Genomic DNA, 16,122 nt, shown 5'->3' with positions numbered 1-16,122 from the left:
ACACTCTCTTTCCAATATAACCCTTCTTTTTAATCACACATTCAAATTTAAAATTTGAATTTGAGGGGTAAAATTGGAGAGAAGCACAAACATCACAATCAAACCACTATTCTTAAAAAGTTGGATTCCCCAAACATAACCAAATGAATGGGACGAAGGGAGTATATATTTATGCAAGCGTATGGTTTAGTAATCGTGTTTTCAATTTAGTAGTTCTGACGAGAGTTGGGCAGGCAGTTCGTTAACCCTTAGGGTACGCCCTAGGGGAAGGTGGGGCTGTCACAAGTACCCAGCTAAACCCAAGAAACTACGGATCTCAGTTGGGGTTTCTGGCTGTCTCCACTCAGATACGGCTTCTACTTTCACTGGATCCACAGAAATGCCATTTTTAAATCTTACATGCCCTAGAAAAGAAATCTAATCCAACCAAAACTCACATTTGCTAAACTTGGCATATAACTGGTGTTCTCTTAAGATCTGCAAAACTATCCTCAAATATCGTTCATGATCCTCTCGAGTTTTAGAGTATACCAAGATATCATCTATGAACACCACGACAAATTGGTCCAAATAAAATTTAAAGACTCGATGCATTAAATCCATGAATGCAGCCGGAGCATTTGTTAAACCAAACGGCATCACTTCAAAATCGAAATGTCCATATCTGGAATTAAAAGTAATTTTCGGTATGTCCTCCTACTTAATTCGTAGCTGATAATAACCTTGCCTCAAGGTCAACTTAGAGAAAACTACTGCTCCTTGCAACTGGTCAAACAACTCGTCAATGTACGGCAAAAGATATTTATTTTTCACCGTTACATCATTAAAACCGCGATAGTCAATACACAGTTTCAAACTGCCATCCTTCTTTTTAACAAATAGAACAAGCGCTCCCCAAGGTGATTTACTTTCTCGAATAAACCCTAACTCTAACAAATCCTGTAACTGCTGTTTTAGTTTCTTAAATTCGGCCAGGATCATTCGGTATGGTATTTTTGCAATGGGAGCGGTTCCAAGCACCAAATCAATCTTAAATTCTCTTCCCTCTCTGGCGGCATCGACTTCAACTCGTCAGGAAAAATATCGTGAAATTCATTTACTACTAACACATCCTCTAGTTTCACCTTATCTCCAGGAGTATTAATCAAGAAAGCTAAGTAACCCTGTGCCCCTTTATTTAATAAATTCCTGGTTCCAATTCCCGAAACAAGTGCAGACGAGGCTAATCTACCTCTCACATCCAATCTTAGAGTTGCCTCTCCGGGTATAGAGAACTCCACCACTTTAGTCTTGCAGTTCAACTAAACATTACAACGAGCTAACCAATCCATGCTTATAATCACGTCATACCCCTTGAGGTCTAAACTTATCAAGTTTACCACCAACTTCCGTTCTCCTACCCAAATCTCACAATTTTTGTAAACCATGTTGGTAATTCAGTTTTGATCCCTAGTAGGTGTTCTAACCTCCAAATCATAGGGTAATTTAACAGGACTTATATCAATACCACATATGAAGGTAGGATTCACAAAAGAATGAGTTGCCCCAGGATCAATTAAAAACTTAGCTAAGCGGTGGAATATATGGATCGTACTTTCCAGTACCTCAGATGATTCAGGGGCTCGCTGATTGTCCAAGGCAAAAACCCTAACAGAAGCTTTTGGTCTACTCCCACTGGCAATAGGTTGTTTAGAGTTTAACTTCTCTGGCTGCACACCCTCATTCCCTTCACGGAGTTTAACAAGACAGGCTGCGATCTGATACTCGGAACTACCGCAACGGAGACATTTCTTCATTTTTCGCTAGCAAGTATCATCGGTGTGGTTCGTCTTACCACAATACCCACAATTTACTCGAGGAGCTGGTGCAGGACCTCCTTAGGAGACAGTCCTCTGTTGTCCTCTCCCGTTGTGAGCCCCTCTGGATGGAGCTCCTCTCGGTATTCCTGAGATACGAACTCCACTCGTATCTCTTCCAAACTTAGGAGGTGGTACATACTGATCGCCTCGCCCGGTAGTACTACTAGATGCACCTCATCTCTTTACTTGAAGAGTCCGAACCTGAAATCGGGTCTGCTCCACTCGTTGAGGTTTCTCCAGCGTATCTTTAAACGTATCAATCTGGGTTGCAGTTAAGTCTTTTTGAATTTTCATATTCAACCCCTGTACAAATCGCCTTATGCGTTTCTGCTCATTAACCACCAGTTCCGGAGCAAATTTAGAGAGTCTGGTGAACTGGGTCTCATATTTTGCCACACTCAAAGTGCCTTGGTGCAATTTGATAAATTCATCCTCTCTTTTCTCCTAAATTAATGGCGGAAGGAACTGCTCGTTAAATTCCCTGGTAAAGTTAAACCAAGTACGTGAAGTTTGCTCCCTGTCCCATTTTGCCCTTATTACGTTCCACCAGAAACGGGCCGCACCTTCCAACTAAAAAACGGCCAAAGTCACTTGCCTCTCCTCAATATAGTGCAATGCAGCAAATATATCCACCATTCTTTCGAACAAATTCTCGGCAATTTCGGGATCTGATCCTCCAAGAAATTTTGGAGGAGCAAACTTTTGGAATTGTTCCAGGGCCCTGTTTTCACCTACTTCAAGGTCCCTTTGCTGATTACCAGGCACTTGACCTTACTGGTCAACCAGTCGAGCTAACAAATCAGTCATACGGTTGATAGCCGTAGCTATCTGGTCCCCTTCTTCACCTCCAGGTCCCTGGTTCAAATTCGCCACAGATCCTTGTTCCTCTTCTTGCCTGGGTCCACGCCCATGGCCCCGACCACATTGTCGTTTACCCTCCATTATTTCTCACTGGACTAGGGTTCACGAATTATAACTAATGGTGTAGGCAAGTATTGGTATATAATAGATACTTGTGCGTAATCGAAGGTCAAAGGGAAATAAAGTCAAAATTATGATAAGCAAGTGAAAACACAAAACAGTTAAATGCTAAAATCGAAATAAGGTTAAAGTCAAAGTTTAAGGTCAAAGTCAAGATTGAAATCAAAGTCAAAATCAGAGTCAAGGTCAATGAATTATACATTCAAAGGCTCATAGTAGTTATTTACAAACTAACAAGGCCAAAAGTATCAAGTACGAGTCTCAAAAGTACAGATACAGTCATCCAACCATATCATACAAAAACCAGCGTAAGTAGCCAAAAGAAAACTATACAACCACCGAGTCACCACCTCTCATATCCTTTCTATGTACAATGGTCAAAATCATCCAAAAATGTAACCTAGTAGTCAAGACTTAGTCCGCCGCGGGACTAGCTGATCTCCCATCCTGGGCAGGTTCAGTTTCTGCCTCGCCTCCTACATTAGAAACCTCATCGCTCAAATCCCCAAATAGGTCATCACAAATATTCAGGGTCGACTCAGCTCTAGCCCTCATTTTCATGGTTCCCTTAATCAGTCGCTCCTGGGCTTCCCCAAATTGCGCGCAGAGATCGTCGGTCCTTTCTTGACCCTCGACTACATCATCCTCAAGTTCCTTAATCCGGTCGGGTTGCATATTTATAGTTTCCCTTAGTTGATTCACCTCAACTTCAAACCTAGCATTGTCCTTCGCTAGTGCTTTCCTCTCCTCCACAACTGCCAAAACTACTGGGTTAGGATAGGCGTAAGTATGGCGGCATTCGCAACGCCGATGGCGGTTAGCTGGACTCCAGTGTATAGTAGCTCCTCTGGGCCTGATCTGGTACTTAATCATCGGTAATGGAGCACGGGGCTGCCCTCCACCTTGACTATTACTAGGGCCACTAGGTCCGTCCATCCTACACAAAATATAGATAAAACTTAAGCACACTTAAGGAAAAATGAACAAATGAAATCTTAAAGTCAAAAAATTCTAATACGCCCAGACCAATTCAAATCTAGGCTCTGATACCACATGTGACAGCCCCACCTCTCCCTAGGGCGAACCCTAGGGTATCTGCGGACTGCCTGCCTAACTCTCACCGGGGCTCAGTCGAAGAAAGAACTAGTAACTCAAGATAACTAATGAAATATCTTCAAAGAAAGGAGTACAAACCCTAATGGAAATATAAGTTGCCACACCACTTTCCAAAACTTAGACTATAGAGCTAAGTATCAAACTTACAATTCCACACTTAATTTACATAATATACATCGAACTTACAATTCACGCTTACAAGAGTCAAAAGTAAGGTCTTCTAAACAAGAGTTTACAATCTAAAGTACAAGTTCAAAACAAAAGTTAAAACTATAAAAGTTCACGACCATAGTTCCTTCCCCGATCTGTTAAGGAAAACAAAAGGAGTGGGGTGAGCTAAAACTCAGTGAGGTTCCAAATAAATATGTAAGCACATGGCCAATTAAAGGTGTAATATAAACAAGTAACCACCGTATTGTACTATAACAATTAAAGCACAGTTCAATTTAAGGATATGGGTGGTTTTCAAAAGCCAAATCCACTTGAACTTAATCATAACAAGAATCCGTTGACTCTCCGTCAACGTTTGCGTTCAAAGAATACAATGTCCGTAGAACACCACATACTCCAATTTCCGTCCACCAGTCAACCCCCTTACCGGACCCGAACACCACAAACAGTAATTAGGTAATACTCGAGTATACAGGATCCAGATTCAGTAAACAGCCCTCAGGATTTATCGGCCTTCTCGACCAAGCCCTTACTAACTCGAGACAACCGACTCACCTATGAGGTTGGGTACCCAAACAGTCATAGTAGTTGCTAGGATGCCACCCAAACAACTCACATAGAGTCAAATATAGAGAAATCACATCTCATAATAGCAGTATACAGAGCCTCAATGAAATCAAAGAAGGTCAAGTGTGATAAAGTACACGCTCGCCTCAAATTTGTCAAAACAATCATTTAGCTCAACCAGTCATAGATCAAGCATTCAGATATTTCATATAGACAGATAACAGGTAATGGAACACTCACCTGTCAAGAAATGTAGAGTTCAAACGTCAAGTTCCTTGATTACGTTCACCTCTGTTTCCCAATCCTAGGGCAACGAGTGAAATCGTTAACAATCTAGATTCATTTCCAACCCAAATGTGAACTCATTAGGTGACCAAGTGAGTGGTTAAATCTACTCAATTCACCATGCAAGTTAGGCCCAAAATGTAGTAAAAGGTCATAAGAAAACAAGTTTGACAAGTTCAAGAAAGTAGAGCAAAAGAAAATTCGCATTCAAGTTCAAAGTCTTCTTCGCGGGTAAAACAATCGCACTCGCGCAATTCGGGGAAAACGGTCATTTTTCACTGTAGGAAAGTCAAAATCATGTGACGTTAGCAGCGTTGGAAACTAGACTCGAAGCGTTTTCAACAGTACCAAATGCAGACTCTAGTTCCTCTCCTATCAATACCAGTGATCCAGGGAAGTTGTCTGATTTTTAGGTTCTGATCAGCTCAAAATCCTAACAAAAATTACTCTATTTCCTCTTGCCAACTTCACTTGTTTTGGCTCAAATTCATCCAATTCAACCTCCTAGAATTCATATACAGGGGATCATGTTACCTAGTACCATTAGAGTTTAAAATGCAACACACCAAATGATCAAGTAAACCAAAACAATCTAGCCAACAACAAGAACCAAAACAGTCCACTAGTTGCCCAAAAACAACCACTTTACTTGCTTCATTTCCATTTCAACTCACACCAAACCTTAAACCAATGTTTAGCCAAGATTCCTAGGCTTAATTAAGGTGCAAATGAACCACAAAATCAAGGAGAAACCTCTCTTCCAAAACCGATCAGTCAAGAGAGAGCAAAACAGTCCACTAGTTCACTTGCATCATCAACTTTCATCCTTTCATGAAGACTAACTTAAACATCATACCAAGTGTTATCCTTAACTCAAAAAGGATCCAAAACATGTTAATACATCAAGAAAACCATAAACAAAGCTTTAACAATTAATCAAACACATGGTAGGCTAAACAACCAACCCTACTACCACTTGTTTAGTTCAAGAAATTTAACCATAAGTAACATCCATACAACTCTTAGTTTACCATCAAAGCTTTAAATACTTGATATAACACCATAAAACCAAGAGGTAAGGATCATATACCTCTCTTATAAGAAGCTTGAATCACCCAAAACAACCACCATTCCAAAAACTCCAAGCTTGAAATCACACACTAGGGTTGAAGGTTGTTCACTCCACTAATTCAAGTCCTTCACTTTTGATTTTTGCTCAAGATCAAGTTAGGGTTTAAAAGGCATGAAAGGAAGTTTTCTCTCTTCCCTTGGAAACTTCAAGGTGGCCGGCCAACATGAAGAAAAATGGAACCAAGAATGGTTTAAATTTCCTCTAATTCTTTGGTCAAAAAGATTGAATGGCTAAGGTTTTGCCACTTATCTCAATCTTGGTCATTCTCTCTCTAATCTTTGTCAAATCATGTTTCTATCCTCCAAATGTTTCCAATGTCTTACTAACACTCCTAAACTATCATATAAAGTTCCAATCACAATAAAAAGAATATTTGGTTATAGAGTATGCGGTGAAATAAAATAATACCAAGTAAAGGAAATGTTTTAATTTAAGTAAAAGGTAATGAAATGCAATGCAAGGGAAATGTTATAATGCATGTAGAATGCAATGCAAGGACATATTATAAGTGATTTACTTTTAGAGTAATGCAAGTAACTTGGGATAATTTGTATTTTAAAGTGAGGGTTCTCACAAGAGGGGGAGAGAAAAAGCAAAAAAAAAGAGAAAAGGAAATACCATGGCTGCAAGTTCTCTGGCATCGGGAGGGAGAAGGGGAAGGGGAGCAGAGGGGAAGAGAAAAAGGAAAAAAAAATTTGGACCATGACTGCTGGTTCTTCAACGTCGGAGGCAGAGGTGGCGGGGGAGGGAAGGGAGAGGGGGAAGGAAGAAGAATAAGAAGAGAGGAAAGAAAGAAAAAGAAAAAGAAAGAAAAAAAAAAGAAAAGGAAAAAAAGTTTTTCATATTGAAAAATTTTTCCAAAAACTTATCCAGTGCACTACAGTAAAGTTTTAGATAAATTTCTAAAAAACTCAGGTTCCAAACGGGACCTAAGATCCAAACAATATAAAACCCAAAACCAAGAAACATAATAAAAAGGCCCAAATTAAACCATGAGATAAAAATAAAGAAAAATAGAAAACGGCCATAAAACCATAACAAAGGGATTACATTCTAGGTTATTTTAATTCACGAGATTAATAGATTTAGATAATATCATAATATAAGACCCCGGCCCACGAGCGATTAGTATTAATTACCCCCAAAAATTGCATCTGTTCTCCGGTCTCCTCAGACTTAAAACCACTCTCCAGAAGCTTCTGTGCCAAAGCTTAAACCCTTTAAACCCCCCACCGCTTCCAACGATTTTCGGACTGCACTCCTAAAACCCTACTCCCCCATTGCAGACCTTTATTTCTTCTCGCACGATCGAACAAGCAATTTCTACCGTAATTCATTCCAACCCTCTTCAAATTTTTCGATTCAGTATCATCAAGCGGTGTAGAAGAAGATGCACAGGCTCTCTGGGCGTTCAGTTTCCACCATCCTTCGCGCCGGTGGCTGCACGCGTTTCCGCAATGCTACTGCCTCAATTTCTTCTTCCAACATTTTCCACAAATCAGTATGTTTCGTAATAGAGAACAATATATGCACACCAAAAGCTTTTTGTTGGGATTTATGGTACTAATAATTGGTGGTGTGTTGTTTCTTTCAAGCGAATCAGTGGCAGTGAAATTGAAAGTGAATTTGTTCTCTTTGGAGTTTTATTTTGCGGGATTTGTTGAATTATTTCCATTTTTGTAATAGTTTCTGATAGCACTCGTCTTTTTCGACCTTCAATTTCCAGTATGGACGAAAAAAGAAATTAAAAAAAATTAAATGAAGGAAATAAAAAGAAAAGTTACAGCTATATTGTAGTCATCAGAGTAGAAAATTTGAAATTTGGTAAAAAGTTGTATCTTTTTTTTTGAATTTAGTTGTTTGTACATTATGTTGTTTCATTTTTTTTGTCCTTACATGATGTTTGGATTTTTTTTTTAATGTTATGTTAATTTTGTTTTTTTCTGGGAAATTGTTGAGCAGGTGGAGGAGAATGATGAAAACGTGAGATGGTACTCGGTTTTAACCACCAGACAGATTAATTGTGGTAAACCCATTAAGCAATTTAACTTTGGAAGCAGCCACCATTTGTTGAGAATCCGTTATGAATCTACTGCAGCCGCATCTGATTCCTCTTCCAATCCTCCACCTGAAAAGTATGAGTACCAAGCGGAGGTGAGCATCACTTGACCTGATTAACTGAATTATATGGGGAGAGCAAATTTATTTTTTCAATAACTAATTAGTAGTCTATTATGCAACAGGTGAGCCGGCTGATGGACCTTATTGTTAACAGTCTGTACAGTAATAAGGAGGTGTTTCTTAGAGAGCTTATCAGGCATGCCCTGGTTCTCTTTTCACCTTTTAGTGTATCACTACCAGCTGGTTTGGTTATACACGGTGCCTCCTTTTCCCATGCAGCATTTGTTGTTGTTGTTGGAGGGAAGAAATAAAGTTACTGTTGTGATGATGTTGTCAAGTTTTATTACTTTTCTTAATGATATCAAAATGAGTATTTTGGATTGTTTTAGAATTTAGTACGAGTTATGGGTGCTTTATGCTTCTGATGATCAGGTCTTTTGGAGACTTATCTTATGATACCTGTATATGTTAATCGCTGATATTATTTTAGTCATATTTAATTTATACCATGCTGATTGTGTATAACTGAAGCTTCTTATCAGGTTTAGAAAGGAATATTACAATCTCTTGACACAAATATGAATATTGATCTCATATACACAATTAGCCTGATATCAGCTGTTTTGAATTATAGCAATGCAAGCGATGCCTTGGACAAGCTGCGGTTTCTTAGTGTTACAGAGCCAGAGCTTTTGAAGGATGCTGTTGATCTTGATATTCGTATCCAAACTGATAAAGACAATGGCATAGTTACAATCACGTGAGTTGAATTCAGATTGTGCATTTTTTCCCCCTTTCTGCTTTAAAATTGTCATAACATAAGTTGCTCTGTCCAGGGATACTGGAATTGGTATGAACCGTGAGGAACTTGTTGACTGCCTTGGTACTATTGCACAAAGTGGAACAGCAAAATTCTTGAAAGCATTGAAGGTCACCTCCCCCAACTAAAACCGTGCTTTGCTGTCTTAATAGTTGAATGCAAGTATTTACTGTCATGTGTTTTGTTTTACAGGAGAGTAAGGATTCTGGTGGTGACAGTAATTTAATTGGCCAATTTGGTGTTGGATTCTATTCAGCTTTTCTTGTCTCTGAACGGGTAGGCATGCTATTTTGGAAATTACTTTATCTTTAAGTTTGCAAGTCATGGCCTGGCGTTCTTGTAATTTTGTCTTAGATTGTCTGCCCTTGTCATTGAAAGGTTGAAGTCTCGACTAAAAGCCCAAAATCTGATAAACAATATGTATGGGAAGGAGAGGCCAACTCTAGCTCCTATACCATTCGAGAGGAGACTGACCCTGCAAAGCTCATTCCTAGAGGGACTAGACTTACTTTATATCTGAAGGTAGCCAGGTTACCCGTAATTGTTACATGTTTTCTCATGCTCGAGACATTCACAGTATATGTTTTGAACTCCTGCTTTGTTACGTTTAACCAGCGTGACGATAAAGGGTTTGCTCATCCAGAAAGAGTTCAGAAGCTTGTGAAGAACTACTCCCAATTTGTTTCTTTCCCAATTTACACCTGGCAAGAGAAGGGATACACAAAAGAGGTACAGTATCTCAAACTGTTTCTGGGGTATCATTGATTGCTCCAATGGACCGCTCATCTCTCCCTAGTGTCCAGCAGAAAGAAGATAAATATTATTGATTTCAACATGTTGGCTTCCATTTTTATTTCCTATACCCCTTGCACAGAAGGATGGTCAAGTGCTGCAATTGTCTAGTTGGCCAACCTTTTACTCTTGCCTTTCTGATATGAGCTTGTGGCTCTCTTGCAGGTTGAGGTGGATGAGGACCCATCTGAGGCCAAGAAGGATGATCAAGGTGACAAGACCGAGGTATTCATCTGCTACTGTTGCTGTAGTTCCACCATGGGTTACATGTTTATCTTTCTGACATCTTAATCCTTCATTTGTAACAGAAAAAGAAGAAGACCAAGACTGTTGTTGAGAAATACTGGGATTGGGACCTTACAAATGAGACTCAACCAATATGGGTCAGTCTCTAATCTGCTATCTATTATGCTAGCTATTGTTTGTGGGAATTCTAAGTAGCTCCTGCTTTTTGCAGCTTCGAAATCCTAAGGAAGTAAGCACAGAGGAGTATAATGAATTCTACAAGAAGACTTTCAATGAGTACTTGGAGCCTCTCGCATCAACTCATTTTACTACTGAGGTAGTTATAGATTCTAAACTAAGCTGAGGTCTGGTTCAAGGGTTTGGAAGAAAATGTAATTTTACAGATAAATAATAGGTTTGGGAAGAAGGTAGCTTAACTAACATGTATGATTATTGTTCGGTTAGTGAAATAATTTTGCTTACACAGTCTACTGCCCTTTTTGAATACATTTCTAATAACATTTGCCAAATTATTTCACAAAATAATAAGCACACTTTTGGTTCTCATGTGATGAAATAACTGATCATGGTTGCAGTAGAAAAGCAGAGGGTTTTGTGTAAATTATGTTTAATTGAACAAGATGACATCTTACAGGAAAAATTGGCTTTTCATTTATCCACCTGGATAATTCATGCTTCATTTGGATGCTGCAATTAATGGCCAATTAGTAAGCATTAACCCCTTCTTTCTGTGTGTGGTAGGGCGAAGTGGAATTTAGGTCCATACTTTATGTGCCTTCAATTGCCCCCATGGGAAAGGATGATATAATCAATCCCAAGACAAAGAATATAAGGCTTTATGTCAAAAGGGTGTTCATTTCAGATGACTTTGATGGTGAATTGGTAAGAAAGCAAGAAGTGCTTAGTTTGAGATTACTGCAGGCTCTACATAAACGATATCTGATAGGCATCCCTCTCCTGCGAATGTACAGTTCCCACGGTACCTGAGCTTCATCAAGGGTGTTGTGGACTCCAATGACCTCCCTTTGAATGTCTCGCGTGAAATCCTTCAGGAAAGTCGTATTGTAAGTGCTATGAATTATTTCTTCATTTCATGTGTATTTTGTTGATTACGGGAATAATCTCATTTTTTCTTTTCTTTTTTTTTGGGGGGGGGGGGGAGGTGTTGGGGTGGGGCTTTGTATTTGGTTATCCATTTTTTATGTAATTTTTCTTTTTTCTTATATTTTTGGGTCTTCTGACAACTTTTGTACTAATGATCTTCTATTTGCTTGCGTGAAAGATACGTATCATGAGGAAGCGCTTGGTCCGCAAGGCATTTGATATGATCAATGGAATAGCAATGAGCGAAAATAAAGATGTATGTTTACTGTCTCAGGATTTTCTTAGTGAAGAATTTCCCTTCTTACAAGGATATTTCTTGGTGGAAATAGAAGTCATTCATTCCATTATTCTGACTCCAAAAGTGAACTACAACTTGTATCTTTTGTTTGAGACTTTGTTTTCTTTTTTCTTTTGTCTTTTAATCTTCCCCCAAACTTTGTTGATTTAGCTCTACCATTCTTTGAACAGGATTATGATAAGTTCTGGGAGAACTTTGGCAAACACATTAAACTGGGCATCCTTGATGATAAAGAAAATCACAAGCGCCTTGCGCCACTCTTGCGATTCTTCTCATCTCAGAGTGAGGATGTTCCAATAAGCCTGGACGAGTATGTTGACAACATGAAGCCAGAGCAGAAGAACATTTATTACATTGCTGCTGACAGTGTAAATAGTGCAAGGAACACCCCTTTCTTGGAGAAACTTCTTGAAAAGGATCTTGAAGTATGAGCTCTTGCTTTGAATATATTTATCTATTTATTTATTTGCAGAAGTGTTCTTGCTTCATGGTATTATGCACTTTCTTGTTTGTAGGTGTTATTCTTAGTTGATCCTATTGATGAGGTTGCTGTCCAAAATCTTAAAGAATTCAAGGATAAACAGTTTGTTGACATCAGCAAAGAAGATTTGGATCTAGGTTAGTGTATTTTAATATTCTCATTTAACTTTTGGTTTACTTAGGGTGGCAATATGAATGCTGGTTAACTGTTTACTTTGGCTAGGTTAACTTTACTTTTGTATGAACTTTTTAGTAAGCAATATGTAATTCTTCAATGAATATGGTTACATGATACTTGTTTTCCTGGAAATTGATCCTTTTTTCTCTTAATTAGATATTTTACCTTTTCTTTTTTTCTTCTATTTTTTTTGGCATTCTATTCATCTTTGTTTAACTGGAAATCTAGATAATCTAATTTATCCTTTTTTCTCTTAACTGAGTGTCTTATGTACGTTTTTGGCATTTAATTTGTTCTTTGTTTTAATTGAAATTTAGCTTAATTTGTTCCACATTTTGTATTCTATGGTTGACGTAGAGTGTTTGGTATCTTAAATGTTTAAATACTTTTAGGTGAGAAAAATGAGGAGAAGGAAAAAGAGATGAAGCAGGAATTTGGTCAAATTTGTGACTGGATAAAGAAACGGCTGGGTGAGAAAGTTGCAGGAGTCCAGATCTCAAATCGCTTGAGCACGTCACCTTGTGTTCTTGTGTCGGCAAAGTTTGGTTGGTCTGCCAATATGGAGAGGTAACTTAGGTTAATTTTTCTTCCAGTGCTGACATTTTTTTTAAGTTAGTTTAGTTTTGTAACTTGTTAAGTGATTTCATCTATTTGCAGGCTAATGAAAGCACAAACTATGGGTGATTCCTCCAGCTTGGACTTTATGAGAAGCAGGAGAATCTTTGAAATAAATCCTGAACATCCAATCATCAAGACATTAAATGTATGAGAATTTGTTGGACAAAGCTAACTTTGTTGAACGGTTTAAACACTTTCTTATTTTGATCATGCATCTACTCAAAAGACATTTTTTTTCCTGATCTTGCTAATTTCTGAATATTGCAGGCTGCATGTCAGAGTAACCCAAATGATGAAGAAGCATTGAGAGCTGTTGATCTGTTATATGATACTGCTGCTGTTTCAAGTGGTTTCACTGTAAGTAATTATTAACTTATTTTCAGTGGAAATTGTTCTCTTGGAATATTATAGTAAAACATTTTGGTTTTGGCTTTAAAGTATTGGACTAGAAATGATGTCAAGTTGTAATTGGGGTAGACGCACCTTAATTGAAGCCCAGAAGGTATCTGAATGTGCTTCACTGATAATGCCGAAGGCAGTTTTGTCACAATATGCATCAAGCTTGGGTGCTTAAAGAATTTTGCTGAGGCAGTTTGGCATTTTTCAGTCTAGTTTGTTTTTGGCTTTAGCAAGCTAGTATGGCATCGTGTATTCGTGGTGACTGACATTTTGACATACAATACCTCAATAACCTGTAGGATAGGTTCCTTTGGGGCATACTTAGCCCACTAGGTATTGATCATTCTAGTTTATGCACCAGTGATGTGATCTACTTAGCCCATTAGGTATGACACATTTCCATTTTAAAGATACACATGGGATCTAAAGAAAGAATAATGACTTAATAGGTGATCCAAAACTGATATGATCAGGTTCTCTCATACTGCATATGACGTCATATTCTCTCTTGTGAGCCTATTCTGCGTGATCCCTCCTTCCCATGATTGTTGTCCGCCCATTTTTCTTGATGTCCCAAATTGATTTTCTGCTTCAGAAATTGAAATGTGATCAAAACAGGAAACATTTGCTACTTAGAATGTAACATTTGTTTTCTTGTATAATTAAACTTCTACGCTTATGATTATATGTGTAATGTGAAATATCCAGTGATTCTTGGTTTTTATTTAATCTTGACATTAGATATTAATTTCTCGTGCGAGATGTTTGATCTATCTTGTTGGTTTCGCTGGTGGTTGAAAATGTAGTTCAAAAATCTGAAGGTGTTTGGTATTGACAAGAAACACCACTGTTACCCTTATTATGGTGTCTTTTTTTCCCCCACCCTTAGAAGACCTGTTTTCAATTCTGCCTTTGTGATTGGATGCAGCCTGAAAATCCTGCACAGCTTGGGGGAAAGATCTACGAAATGATGAGCATGGCTCTTTCTGCAAAATGGGGAACATCTGCTGGCGAGTTCAAACAGCAAACGACCTCCTCAACTTATGTCCCAGAGACAATTGAGGCAGAGGTAGTAGAGCCAGCTGCTGAAGTGCAGAAATAATTGTCGAGTCGCCTTTCACAGATGTAACATATTTTTGTCGCTAGGTATATTGGTATTTAGATTTGACAACCTGCCATGATTCTACTAGGCAGGTTTGAAGTATGAATCAGGTGGAACCTTGAGTTTCATTGGCAATTTTGTTCATAGAGACTAATTTATCTGTTCCATTTTTAGTCGTCTAAACACAAATACTAGTATGTTATTTAAGCTACGACTTTCTTGGTCAATATCTGCTCATCACTATGCCTATACTGTAGCTCATGTTGTTTTCTTCCTATTCTTTTTGGGAATCCATGGTTTTGTTTTGGGGTGGTGTTCCTCAAAGCAAACTGGTGAAGTACAAGTTTGTCTTTTTAAAATAGGGGTCTCTGTTCATTGATCTAGTGTATACTTCAAAAACAAATTGATATTACGTTATAATGGGAATTAACTGTAGTGGAAGATGGAGCTGTTATTTCTGAAGTAGCTCGTACCTGTAATTTGATAATCTGAAACCTTTACGAGGGTGTAGGTACGCAACAGCGGCGGTGGTGTGTTATATTTACTTCGTGAAGTGTGGTGGTATATTATATTTACTTCGAAAAGGGCTTCTTTGTGATTGGGGGTATAAACGGTTCGAATATCGAGTACGATTATATTTATGCGTTTATGATTTGCTTTGGATTACTTTTAATGATTAATTCAAAAATTTATTCTTTATTAGTGTAGCTAACTAGAGACTCTTATTGACTTTTTATATGATCTTTGTTTTTCTAGTTAGCTTGTAACTAATTTTCTTAATTTATTCCAAAAATTGTTTTCTAATTATTCTTTGATAAAAAAAGTTCCATGTAGCCTTGTTTAGCTGATTAATATATTATAATTTGATAAAACATGAGGTTTACCAACAATCTTGTTTTATTTGATTAATATATTATAATTTGATAAAAAGTAAGGATTATTTTTACTCAAACAAATGATTTTCTCAATCACAATCTCTTTATTCCTAGCATAATAGCAAGCCACCTTATGCCAATTTTCTTATTATTTGTAAGATAGGTTGTCTCTTTCCCTTTTTAATAGTAAAGTAATTCCAAAGTCCCTACCTTCAACTAAGTGAACTTTCACTTTTCAGATGAGTACTGCTTTTTCTTTGTTTCTTTCTCTTTTTTTTTCCCATTAGAATTAGCTTTATTCACAAGTCAATCTTATGATAGCAATAAAAATCGATCTTGTGCTATATTCTATTGATTTTTTTTGCTCAAGGCATGTAGACTCCTTTTGTATCTCAAAATTTCAAATCACATTCCATAAATCAAGAGGGAGGAAAGTCTACTGTCTTGTTTGGCAAGTAAGTTTTTGATCAAGTTTGTCTGCTATAAGTTTTTTAAACAATTTTAACTACAGTAATTTTAAAAAATTTCTCAAAAATTTTAAATTATACATTTTAAAATATTCAAAAATTTACATATTTCAAAAAATATTTACAACTTCTACAGTAAAGTTTTAGACAAATTTCCAAAAAATTCACTTATCAAACGGAGCCTACATTAATAGAAAGTTTCTCATATAACTTTTCTTTCATAGGTTCACCCCTCTATTAATGAAGGCAAGGCAAGTGCAACTTCTAGTGCTAAGCAAAGCATAGAAAAGCTCTCATGTGTGCAATAGATTGAATAAAGATAAAAAAACAATGGGTCTAGATATTAGAATTACAAAATCTACAAAAAGTGCTAAAATTTATTAACTTTAATAGACGGGAACAATGGCTTACGGGCGTCTTAGACTTTTGGTTTATCTTATGGTACGGATGCATTCTATATTTGTTAACAACTAGGAGGAGAACACCACGTGATGCGCGGTGTAATTTTCAA

General features: G+C 37.6%; 1 protein-coding gene across 1 annotated transcript; it reads left to right on the top strand.

Moving 5' to 3' along the window:
• The first annotated feature begins 7,250 nt into the window (after positions 1–7,250).
• LOC113732563 (heat shock protein 90-6, mitochondrial) lies at positions 7,251–14,496 on the top strand. Its single transcript, XM_027258413.2, has 20 exons — positions 7,251–7,612; positions 8,074–8,265; positions 8,355–8,428; positions 8,867–8,992; positions 9,069–9,162; positions 9,245–9,328; positions 9,431–9,574; positions 9,668–9,781; positions 10,010–10,069; positions 10,153–10,227; positions 10,302–10,406; positions 10,832–10,972; positions 11,062–11,154; positions 11,373–11,450; positions 11,663–11,917; positions 12,008–12,110; positions 12,543–12,717; positions 12,808–12,913; positions 13,036–13,125; positions 14,096–14,496. Exons 1-20 carry the CDS (start codon positions 7,502–7,504, stop codon positions 14,267–14,269), a joined length of 2,394 nt encoding a protein of 797 aa, XP_027114214.1. The 5' UTR covers positions 7,251–7,501; the 3' UTR covers positions 14,270–14,496.
• Positions 14,497–16,122: the final 1,626 nt, after the last annotated feature.

The sequence above is a fragment of the Coffea arabica genome, chromosome 2e (genome assembly GCF_036785885.1).
Source record: "Coffea arabica cultivar ET-39 chromosome 2e, Coffea Arabica ET-39 HiFi, whole genome shotgun sequence".
In the NCBI taxonomy this organism is placed as follows: Eukaryota; Viridiplantae; Streptophyta; class Magnoliopsida; order Gentianales; family Rubiaceae; genus Coffea; species Coffea arabica.
Note: the sequence above shows the minus strand (reverse complement) of the source record. Positions and strands in the feature narration are given on the sequence as shown.